Here is a 12,990-nt window from a genome sequence, read left to right as displayed (position 1 = left end):
TAAACCAGGCAACTCTCCTGGGACCTGTATTCAGGGGCCTGTCTGTAACCCAGGCCCCTCCCAGTTTCTCCCTCAACTCCTCCCAGTTTGTTAATTAGCTCCACTCATTTTGTCAATGAACTCCTCCCAATTTGTTTAATTTTCTCCTTAAGTTTGCCCCACTCATCACCACCAACTCAAGCCAGCTTTTGTTCCAGGTCCTAGTCAGTTCCTATCTTGAATACTGCAGCACCTTTCTCACCGGCCTCCCTGCCTCTGCCATTAGCCCTCTGCACCTCACCCAGAAAGCTGCTGCTCACCTGATCTACAAACTCTCTGGACCCAGCCATGTCACTCTCCTTTTCATCTCCCTCCTCTGGATACCTCTATCAGCTCACATCAAATTCAACACCTTGATGCTTGCCTGTCGGGAAGCTATCATCAAATCCCTCTGTTCTGCTACTTCGGGGCACCAAACCTCTCCCCCACCTCCATGTTTCAGCACTTCCTGGTCATGTCTCTTCCTGTTTTTGTCCCCTGGTGGTTGAATGAGCTGAGAATAGCTGATAATACCCATCGTCCACCAGACCCACCTTTTCAGACGGCACCATGGCTCCCCTGTTTCCCTTTAGCGATCTTAACTCTTTCTTTTTAAATTTCACTTTGTGGTAGTAATGTAATAGGTATAGGTACGCACAAATAGGTTAAGCTGTGTAGTAGTATTTGCTTAGGTTCACAATACTTATTTTTAGTTTGTTTTGCTAGTTTTACACTTATTGATTATAAATGGACCTTCTCTGCCTTCTTGGTGATATTGCACTTTTGTATTCCTGAGAGTAATAATGTGAGTCAGTCAGCAATGAGTCAGCAATAAGTGCGTCTGTGAAGTGAATGTAATGTAATGAATCACCAGTGATTCACCTGGCCTTGGCCCTGCCTCACAGCACTGAATATTGGGGAGACTCCTCTTCGGTTGACCTGCTGCACCCCGGCTCCCTGCTCCAAAAGGAACCTGCACACGTCCAGCTTCCCTCGGCCTGCAGCTGCTGTCAGAGCTGAGAAGAGGGGGCACAGTGTTACTCTTCCATATGTTACTGCTGCAAACCTCCAGTCAGGAGAGATACAGAGCACTCCCACTACAGCCCCTAATGTCAAGAAGTACAAATATCAATAAGGTACAATCTAATCATTGCCATTGACAGTGATCAATTAGGACTCTATAATTCACTCTGGGGCTTGGGTGGAGAAGAAACATTTACTGCACTTAAACCAACCTTATCACTCTAAGCCACCAGTGAAATGAAAAGAACACAGGGACAAAGGAACTGTGGGTCATCTCACTATTGTGACGTGATTACTGGTACACACTGCTAGTACTGTGTATGCATATGTGTGTGTGTGTGTGTTTTAAGTATATATAAACTAGGTTTCAGTAATTCAATACGAGACTGCTACTGAATAATTTGGTATGTCAGGGCCCTAGACAGGGCTTATTTTGAGACAATTGAACAGCTTGCTGCACATTATCCCACTTATACCATGGCTACTTGCCAAATAAATTCAATATCTGCCACAAAATCATGTTTAAATTGATTTTAGTATGCATTTTTGTACATTTCTAGCTTCGGCTAAAAAAAACGACCACAGCTTTTTGTATCCTAGCAACCACAAACAAGCTAGCTCATGACACTTGATTTTTCATAGTTCACACTATTCAAAATTAAATTGGACATTTCCACAAGTATCCAGCAAAACTGTGGTATAATTTGAAATAATATTTCACAGTTTACCATGTTATATTGCCTATATGTTATCCTCTGGCTTGTCTAACTGTTTTGTAGGCAAACTGCTGTAGTTCCTTTTCTTCATACAATGATCAGATGACTGTGAGCCATTTGTCTGAGCTGCAAGCAGAACCTTATGAATGACTAGGCTATCTTTGCTGAATAATGCATGTATACATGCATTATTGCATGTCCCAAACTTTGTATTGTATCCTTGGCAACACTCCAGGTATGTATAGGTCCTGGGTTATCTCGCAGTGTACTGAAAGAACTCCAAGGAGCCTATAAATTTAAAAAGAACGTTCTGTACAAGAGTTCCGCACTATACTTCCCTGAAGACATTTCTTAACAAATGTATAACAATGGGAATGCTGCATTGGGGAGAGGATATCTAACCACAGTACACAAATTATAGAGGCTTATTTTCTCTACAAGATGCTTTCTTCCTCGTGACAGGAAAACTAGAGTGGTCGGCCTTGGCTACAGCTGCAGCACTGCTATCTCTGTGTATTGAAGCTTGAAGATGGGCAAATTATCTTTCACTCCAATATTTTCTCCAAGATCAGAATACTGTCCTGGCCTTTTATTTTAACACTCTTCATTTTGCCACGGGCACTTCAACTGCAATTTTTCTGCCTTCTGTATTTGCTGTGGTCATGGAGGAAGAATAAAGAAGAATGTCTACCTAAGAAATAGATGGACAGCCAAAATCTATGTGATTGTAAAAGGTAAAATGTATATAGATGGTTACATTCCTCTTTTACGGGCTACAAGATGCATATGGTATTTTTAACAAGTTTTACTTGATGGAAAATTATTATGTGCTATGGAAGTATTTTGGCAACAGCACTAAGAAGAGAGATTGGGCGGTAGCATCTATAGGGACTCTTTTTTCAGAATCCAGTATTTTGCTGGATCGACAGCATTCACATGATGGTACCAATATTGTTTGCCTGGTGATGTGAGGCGTAATTTTGTTAACTGTGGCTAACTAGCCAAATAAGCTTGCTAATATTTACTAAGTAGCTGGCTCTTGAAGATAGTATAGTCTTAGCAAAACAAGCTGAGGTTTACACTCTTTATCCGGTAACACTTATATAGAAATTTTTGTAAATGGTGCTAGGTCTCGATTTAATTTGGGAAGCAACTGGAATTCCGACCCCTGCTCTCATTTACACCACCCCTTAATGTTAAAAGGTCTTATTACAGTTGTTATTTGTTGGTAAATCCCCTTCATAATACACAACTGAAGCATCTGCCGAATACCTGGGTGAGCAATACAATTCTGAAGTAAGAAACGGATTGCATTTTATTAAAGGGTATAAAATATGTTGCAGCAACACCATATGACGTGTCAATGAAGGACAGGGCTATTAAAGCACAGTAAAAACTCCTAAGGGATGTATTGGGCCTGTTCACCTCTTCAGACAGGAAGCACTCTAATCACACTGATAATACGGTATGTGAGAAGCCTTACCTGTTTCAGAGGACTCCTTAAACAGAATTATTTAAACAAAATTCCCACCACTGTTTTTTTCTCCCAAGTTTGAAATTAATGTACCTGCCAAATGCACCCCACGCATGCAGCATACACAGCAGCAGCAGACGTGTTTACATGTACTCACCCGCAATCCACTTCTTACATTATTTGGGAGTGTTTAGCTAAGTAGCAATTAATTTGTTTGCATGTGTATTAGGCGGAAAAGATGTTTGCGAAGAACAACAGCTTTTAGCTAATTGTTGGGAAATGGAAGTACAGCATTTGGCAGCTCGCGCACAGAAATTGTGAACATTTTGTATCACAAAAACTAAATATATAATTAATCTAATGGAACATAATTTGCATCACATGTCTGTAATGCAAATTATGTAGGGACTGTTAGCACTGTGCTGGCACAGACTAATTCTCTGTTAAATCTGAAAATGATTTTTGCCGCAACGTTGTTCTCTTCATTTACTATGCTCCTGGGTGCAGATATATAATCTCACTATCCAAGTCACATAAACCAATATAATGGCTTTAGGGGTGCATTTGGCTTTAAGCCTTGGCCCTCACTATCAGTATGGTGCTCCACCAGCTGAGCTGTGCAACCATTTCATCAGAGGAAGTCCACTTAATATGCAGCTGGTGCAGGAAGACAGAAGGCCAGTGACTGACTATAGGGGTCCCCTGTGCACAATGACGGGGAGATATAGCCTGCTTACCGGACCCCTCCCTCCTTGGGCCACACTACGAACGTTAATGCCCACAGTCAGCACTGACATGGGCACAATTCCATGCAAACAGAAAGCATCACCTGGTTAAATTAAATATAACCTATGAGCTCTGGCATTATGTAATATTATGGATGTTTTAGATATTTTATTTGTAAATAATTTTTTCAATGCCATTCACACAGCACAAAAGTGTCTCTACTCTGAATGTACTTGTTTCTGACTTCTGGCTCATTTAGGTTTAAAATATAGGTGCCCTCACCTGGCTTGGGTTTTTCATGCAGTCTCTTAATTACAAAGATTGGATTCTATAAATTGAGTTCATATATATTCAGTTATATAAATTGGAGGATATTCCCTTGCAATATAAATCCTAAATCTGGCAACCATTCTCAATGACATTGGGGGAGAAATCTTCCCTAGAAGAGCTGTTCATGATGGAGTAACTTCAGGGCAACCACACTTTACCGAGCCCACCTGTCTCCCTCCCAGCAGTTTAGCACAGACTGATGTCTTGTTCACATGTTGTTAGTAAGCACTCACTCCTCATTCACCTTAACTCGGCCTTCTCTGGCCTTTCAATCTCTGCCCAGCCAACATTCCTGTCCTTGAGCGGTTCGGAGGCTCATTAATCACGACACTGTGTGATAAACACAGACACTTCATATCTAAATGAGGCCCCTATATCATAATCCGCATCACAATTACACTTTGGTAATGTTTCTCCATAGACAGAAAGGACTCTGAGATGGCACACTATATTGATTTAGTTTGTATGCCCAAGTAATGTATGGTGAACTATAATGAAGTGGTGTGCTGTGAGCTGAAAGCAGAGGAAGTTAAAATCTTACTTTTAAAAGCAATCTCTGTTCAACCTGTTCTCTTCCATTAGTTGATTAGTAATGCATTATTTTTAATCAAATCAAAAAAATTGTGCAGTATTAGTCAAAATCCATTATTTGAAACCTTTAAAAGTTTATAAAAATACCAATTTTCATGATCACTGTGGCACTGATAGCTGAAAAGGTATGCCCTTAACATTGTGATGTACCATTTTTGGGTCAAAAGCTAATTTTTTATGATTAAATTAATTCTATTAAGATTGAAAACTGCAATTACATGGCTATTTTAGAAACTCACTTGTGAATAAAAAAATCTTTTAAATATGTGGTTGAGACTGAATTTACTTAGTGAGTAGTGTGGGAGAGAGTGGATTGTATTGAAAAGCTTGTGTGTCACCCAAAAACACCTCTGCCCATTCATCAAACAAAGGCCAATGTGGACAGCAAGGGCTGCCTTCTTCATCTATGTACGCGTAGACCACCACACAACAATTTATAGCTCTGCTACACACACAATCACCATGAAGAGATTGGAACTTCAAAATATAAGTACTCTATGTATAAGAAGCAACAGTCATGGTTACTGGCACAGTGACTCACCACTATACAAAACCACTTTCCAGATGACATGAATGATTGATACCTCAGTCCTGGGCATTATGACAGTACAATAATATAAGGGCGAGCTGTGCTTAGAAGCACTAAACACTACACATATTAAACAGTTCATGCAAATGGCCGACTTGTCAGTTTAAAAGTTTTCTGTTGTTATTGCCGTAGAAAGGTTCAAATGCAATACTGCCTGTTGGGCTCAGTTATATTATAAATGAAATGTCGAAATTGCATTATTTTATTAGGTACTTCATATGAAATCTCAAAGCCATCCCTTGATCTTCTGTGATATTTACTTATCCATAAGCATAATATACTGTGCTTGATACATTTTGAATGGAGCCATATTCAGAACCCGCCACTGTGCAAACAAAGCCTGATGATTAAGATGGTGTGCACACCTTCTGTGTGGAGACTTGTGTTTTAGGACACAATGTGAAGTCACAGAGATATTTAGCATTAACAGATTCTATTTGCCATTCTCCATGCATGCGGTATATTTTCCACAGCTCTTGGTTGTATCTCTTAGACAACTGCCATAAACAATGAAAAACAAGCAGCTAAACAACCTCATTATGGTTAAGGTGCAACAGGCATTGTTTTCACACAAACCACAGGGGAATCTTGAAGAGATTAATGTGGCAAAAGTGAAAATTCCACCCTTCTGTGTGAATAGAGATCAGGGCGGATTTGCATAAGGTCTTTACGCTTTGCATATGCCCACCTGTGAAATCTAACTCTGTGCATATACCCACCTGTGAAATCTCACTCTTTGCATATACAGACCTATGAAATCTAAATGTATGCAAATACCCACCACTGAAAACAAACTGCATAAGCCCATCTCTGAAAACAAACTCTATGCATTTACCGACCTGTGAAATGTAATTCTCGATGTAACCTCTGAAAGCTAAATCTTATTTCAGACATAAGAAGTCACCTCAGCTTGAAGTCAGTGTGCAGCTAGGTATACTGTATTGTTGTGTGATGCTATTGTGTCCATCTCACAAGTTTCATGATTTCCTTTCTGTCTGATTCCACACACTGTATTTTCACGTGAAAGGTGATGATCATGGAGCCTGTGGTACGGAAACACTGGAGAACCCTTTTTGGTCTTATTGGGCTTCTGTTGACTGTGTCTGAAAACGACCCCCTTGTAATTAGGTTTATGGATGAGATCTGTACGATTTCCAGTGTGTTGTGTCCTAGCTTGAGGCCTGCCACAAGACAGTCCTTATTAAAGCATAATTATCTCAACTGACCTTTTCCTCACCACCAAATAAAACAGCTAGGGGTGAATTAAATACAGATATTGGATCATGCCTCTTTCTACACTGTCCGTAGAGGGGCGTGTAACAGACTAGTGGAGAATTAATGTTATTTTCCCTCCCTGAAATTGAACTTTTCATTTCTTTACTGGAACAATTGTGGGATGAGAGATCTCTCCCTGCTGCATGTGTTTTAAATAGCGTGGGATTTTTTGCCATAGAATTTCTCTTCAACCACCAGGGCACACACTTCTTATTATGAGCATTTCATTTAATGAGATGCAGATACATGCTGCAATGCGCCATATAAAATAATTTGTTAAGTTACTATCGAAAAATGCATTAAGACATGTTTGTTTTTTACAGATCATGTATTTAAATTTTTACAGCATTTCTAGTTAAATTGTTTTTGGTCAATTTGTTGAAGAAATGTTGAAACAAGGCTGCAGAAATTAATATTTTCATTGTGAAGCACTGCCGGTTTACTAGTCCCTGGTTCAATTATAATAATTGATTCCATAGTGCTGAAAAGACAAACAGCTCTGATGTAAGGCTAAAATGCAAAACAAATTAAGCTACATTTTGTATATTACTACCCTAATAATTAAAGCAAAAGCAAATAACTAATAATAAGGATAAGCCATGTACAGGAAAAGCAAAAGCAAAGGTACATAGCTAGCTATGCTCAGCAATCAAAAATTACATGCAAGTTAACTTGCATTTTAGTTCAAACAGGCCCTCTATAGGTCATAGCCTAAAGGTCCTCATATTAAATTGCATGACAAACCACACCCTAGGAGGCACATAAATATGTTTATAATCTATAATCATTATCATCACAATACTTATAATGAAGGGTTCCTGTCACAGATCAACTGACTGCATTGAATCATCATTGTCATATTTTTTGAAGTGGGTTCTTCATAGATTTTTCCTTCATCTTTTTGACTAAAACATCTTTTTAATATAATTTAGTTGTTTGGTTGAAAACAAGGAGAGCCGCCATCATTCTGCGCCCCAGTACTCTCCCATATTAGTTTTCCTTTCCCACGCAGACATGAAAGTCCTCTCTACACTCATCAAAGAAGCATTCCAGCCTCTGAGGATATAAAACCTCCCTTCAGCTTTCAGTGACAAAGCTCATTATGAAGGGCCAACTTGGTCCCTGGGACATCATAAGGGGGACGGTCCTTTTAAGATTTTACAGCGGATATATATGCCAAGGCCACATAAAGTAGGATTAAAGAGAACCTTTCTTGTAATGGTCTAGCCTCACCATTTTAAGGCAATTTGCTTCTGGAACAGCAACTGTAAAAGGACCAGGAGGCACAGAGACATAGTTCACATTCACATTTCATCAGCCACTGCGACATTATGTTGGTCTGAAAATGTCAAAGAAAAGGATGATTTACAGAAACTAGCAACCAGGGTTTTCAGATGACCATTTCAGAATAATCCATATTTTGAATACATAGTCAAAAATAGCTATTATTCAACTTTGTCACATGAACAGCAGAAAAATAATGTTTTATTTTCTTAAATGTGCTATTTTTGTATAAGGAATTAAATGTTCTAATTCTAATTATTGGCGTGTGCTTCTAAAGATTGTGACTGATATAAATGTTTACATTCATATCAACTAGGAAGAAACAACATCAAAAAACAATTAATTTTCACAGATCTGCTGTTTCAAGCTTGCCCTTAAGGGTAAGACCATCTTCCACTGAGAAGACCTTCAGGACCTGCATTTTGCTTCATGTTCTGCTCAAAGAAAAATCCAGAAAATCCCCCATGACACACATAGAAATGATGTTTATGGTTCTGCCTCCTCAATGCATTGTCACATTACCAGTAATTACCTGCATTTTAGCTTCACTTGTCGGGCTCATAAACTACATTAATTCAGGTCATAAGCTTCAGTACTATGAGCATGACGAAGTCGACACTTGAGATAAACGTGAGATAAATCTGTTCAACTTCTGGGAATGTACTTTGCTCATAAGCTAATGTTTCAGCAGAAAAGCAAAACATTCTCCCTGTTTACAATCTACCAATGTAACACTACCAATCAGTTTTGCAGGATTTTTTGCACGTACGCATCTGAATCAACCAATCTCACAAATAACTAGTCTCACAAGTGATGTGTCCTTCCTTGTTTACTGGATTTTCTCTCGCCCATCTGGAATCAACATTTGTGCCTCTTGAGTCACCACTGTGCCACATGTACCCTCAGCGTGGGGCACTGCAGCTGGTGCAGTCAGCCTGCTAGCCTTTTCCTCACTATGCACTTACAGTATTAGGACCTGCAGGAGAGCTAGCACAGATATGAAGAGAGCAGGAGCTAATACAGTGGTGACCCTATGCATCAAGGCAGACTTAAACCCATTCTTACTCCAGTACAGTTGTTCACAGCTGCCTGATGAAAGCTGGGCCTGGTCCTGGCAGAATGCTTTATTGTATCTTTGGAAAGATATGACACATTAAAATTAAATGAATCAATAGACCTGTCACTTTTCTTGCCAGTATAAAAAAAATCACTTCTCTTGTCATATTGCACACATTAACAGAACTTAATCTGGAATTAAGTCATCATATTTAGTACTTGGTTGCAAATCCTTTGCATTCCATGTGGGCCTAAAGTCTGAAACCAATATACATCACCAAATACTGGGGATTTTTCTGGGGATTTTTGCCTTCAGTCTTGTCTTCAGCAAGTGAAGCATATGTTCAGCTCAATTCACGACAGGTGATTGACTTGGCCAGTCAAGAGAAATCCACCCTTTGACCCTGAAAAACTCCTTGGCTGCTGTAGCAGCACGTTTGGGGTCATTGTCCTGCTGCAAGGTGAAGTGGTGTCCAATGAGTTTTGAGACATTTCGTTGAATCTGAGCAGATGGTGAGGTGATTCTGTACACTTCAGAATTCATCCTGCTGCTACCATCAGCAGTCACATCATCAATAAAGGCAAGTGAGCAAGTTGCTCATAACACTACCTACATCACATTTCACAGATGAGGGGGGTGCTTTGGATCATGAGCAGTTCCTTTCTTTCTCAATACTTTTCTCTTTCCATCACTTTAGTAAAGGTTAACACTCATGTGATCTGTCCATACTCCTTTGTTCCAAATCTCTACAGTTCTTTTAATGTACTTCTTATCAAATTCTATCCTGGTTGTTCTGTCCTTGAGGCTTACCAGTGGCTTGCATTTTGCCATGAACCCTCTAGGTTATGCTCATGTAGTCTTCCCTTTATGGTGGTCTGTGACACGTATATACCTATGATATGTGTTTTTCTATCTTGGCGGGTGTTCTTGACTTATTCTACAGTTGAAAAGCGGTTTTTCTTCACTATTGAAAATATTAATTAGTCATCCACTACATTGGTCTTCTGTGGTCTACCAGGTTATTTGCTATGCAGAGCTCTTTTGTGTATTACAATTTCTTCAGATTTTTCAGCCTCATGATAGTCTGCTTCGCTGGCACTGACACTTATTTGGCCCTTATGTTGAGAGACAACAGCAACAGGCATGCAAATCCAGCTTTCTTATGCATGAACTAATGATGCAAAGACACGCAGCTGGCCGAGAAATAGCTGAGCAGCCAATTGTCCAATTGCTTTTGGTCTGCTAAAATGGGGGACTATGTATAAAAATGGCTGTAATAATTCCATCACAGCTCACCCAATATAGATGTAAATATGCTCAAATTAAAGCTGACAGTCTGAACTTTAACCTCACATTCATTGTTTTATTTCAAATCAAATGTGCTGGAGTACAGAGCCAAAACAACAAAAATGTGTTCCAATATTTTTCCTTTAACTAATATATTTGCTACTGTTGGGTTCTTCTGACCATCCCATCGTCACCCAGCATCTGCTGGGTCTGTAAAACCTTTGTTTTACAGAAAGAAATATCTTCTGTGGTCCATCCACAAACAGACTCTGCTCTGACCCATAATGGGTTGGTTCACTCTTCAAGAGTGAAGAAAAAGTACATTGACCTATGCTCTCAACCACAAAAAACTCAGCTTCCAAATGCCCAACCTTTAAGCTACACCAGTCCGGTGTATTAAGAGGCATTATCACAAACAAACACTCACACAGAAAAATGCTCTATTCATACGGGGACTACTTTTCTGATGTCTCCAAGGTATTCTGTGACTTTAAGTTTCCTGAGTGTAGTGTATCCCAAAGCACACTCACTGGTCTCCAGGTACTACTCCACCATTTCCAACGGTTAAAGGCAGCCAATTATATGGTTCCATCTACAGATGTTTTCTGAATATCTTCTATGAGTCTGCTTCCTTGCAAAGCAGTTTCAAAATTGCATATAGTAAAACACCACATATCGGCTTTTGGCTGGCATGCCCAGGCAAAGCTGACACTCCACGTAGCCATGTGCCCCATCCAGCTCTTATGCAGTCTGGAATCCTGACTGCGGTCAATATTCCCAAAGACGTTGCGTGCATTACCATAACATCATCCACGGAAGGAATTTTAAGTCAGCAGAGCATTTGTTGCCTCATTGCTCAATAGTGGGTCCTCTGATAGATCGGGAATCTGTGGGCTGTGGACCTGACTGCATCAGCAGTATACCACATGCAGTCTCACAGCTTTCTGTGTCTGCGCACTTCAGACTTTGGACTGCAGAGTGAAAAGAGGCAGCGGTGTTCTAGAGACGCATGTGTTTGGCACGTTATGCGCTACCAAACAGATGCATCGCAGACGTTGCATCAGGGAAATTGTAAAATGAGATTAAAATGTGGGATGAAAATTAATTTAACTATAATCAAAGTTCTACTGAAATAAACTGCAATACCCCACGGCTGACACATTCCAAACGGTATTCAAGTGGCTGCATGGTGTCCTTGAGCCACAACATAAGTGAGTTCACCAAAGAAAGGTTATGCGCTAAACTACATCCCTTCACCAAAGGAACAGCCACAGCAGCAGGTTATTAAGGCCAAGGAAAACCATCCAGAGGGAAAATTTGTTTCTCAGCATGGTCTAATTTCTTTTTCAGGGGAAAAAAGGATCACACCAGGATGCTCTTTGTCTGAATTGATTCTCTAAAAATCACACCGGAACAATACACAAACATGCAAATTAGAAAACAAAATGAGATGCCTATAAAATAGGAGAAATGCATCTCTCAACAGAATGTTTCGCTTGCTGTAATGTTTACTGTCGAGTTATGTGGCAGATATGTATTAATGAAGAACAAGACTAGGCAAGCCTTGTTCAGCCAGACCCTTGAGCCCATTCCAGTTTCTGTCTGTCAGAAACTGGAACCTTTGACCCATGACTTTTTGACCATAAATCGTACTGGACCCTCTTATCGTGTAGGTTCCAGAAGATACTTGCTCTTCATATAAAGTCAAAATTATTTCACTTTTTAATCATATGTTCTAATCAATAACAAAAAACAGTCTATGAATCCAAGGTATAGTGAGTACTATACCATGCCATATCTAAACAAGAACTCTCGCTATCGATAGTCAAGTAAGCTAGCTTCACTATTAAATGGGTGTTAGCTAAGTAGCTAGTTTGCCATTGTTAAGCTTTCAGCACACCATTATATGTTAACTATTTATAACTAGCCATTGAGCTATAATATTGAAACTAGCTTGCTAGCGAGTGAACTAGCTTTTGGGTCTTTTTAACTCATCAAAGAAATACACAATGTGCTGTAGGCTATTAACATAATAACCGCTAGCTAGCTACCAGGAACACAAACACCATTTCATGTCCAGAGTACTGCGAGAGTGAGAAAGTAGCTCATGCACCTCTCTTAGAGGTCTAACAGATATGGAGCTCTTCTTCCTTGGGTGCTGATAAAAATCGAGGATTTTCAGTTTTGATATTTGCAATAAACCAAGACAAATAGTTGGAACGGGTCGTTCGTGATGGAGGTTCTGTGTGACTGAAGGTACACTGTGAACTGATAAAACCTGTACGATGCAAAAAAAACAACAACACATATACTCACTTAGGGCATGGAGAGCCATACAGAGCTGCAGACACTCCATCATGATAAAAGCCTAAATAAGCTAGGGCCCATTTCCAGTCAGGGGAAACAAGAAAACAGGGACCTCTTTGTCTAAAGATTTCAGAGAAAAATATTGATTTGAGCAAATATGAAAGGACACTGAGGAAATACGGGCAAAGAAGAGGCACAGAAAAGAGGACCAGACAGGGCCTACGCGGGACACTGCGGCGCACTAGCTGATCGATTTAGCCAGGGGGGCGCGAGTTGTGACACGGCCACTGTCAAAGAAAAGGAGAAAACACCT

The 12,990-nt window shown here is 39.9% G+C and overlaps 1 protein-coding gene across 5 annotated transcripts in view; it reads right to left on the bottom strand.

Annotated features, from left to right (window-relative positions):
* LOC135250748 (protein TANC1-like) overlaps nt 1–12,990 on the bottom strand; it is a 150,395-nt gene that overhangs the window by 9,168 nt on the left and 128,237 nt on the right. For all 5 annotated transcript variants that reach the window (XR_010328994.1, XM_064327378.1, XM_064327379.1 and 2 more), the window contains one exon: nt 901–1,034. Coding sequence is in view for 4 of the 5 variants with exons in the window: in XM_064327378.1 (XP_064183448.1) it covers nt 901–1,034 (134 nt within the window). In the remaining variant the exon portion in view is untranslated. The remainder of the gene's footprint in view (nt 1–900; nt 1,035–12,990) is intronic.

Source organism: Anguilla rostrata, chromosome 3 (genome assembly GCF_018555375.3).
Source record: "Anguilla rostrata isolate EN2019 chromosome 3, ASM1855537v3, whole genome shotgun sequence".
NCBI lineage: Eukaryota > Metazoa > Chordata > Actinopteri > Anguilliformes > Anguillidae > Anguilla > Anguilla rostrata.
Note: the sequence above shows the minus strand (reverse complement) of the source record. Positions and strands in the feature narration are given on the sequence as shown.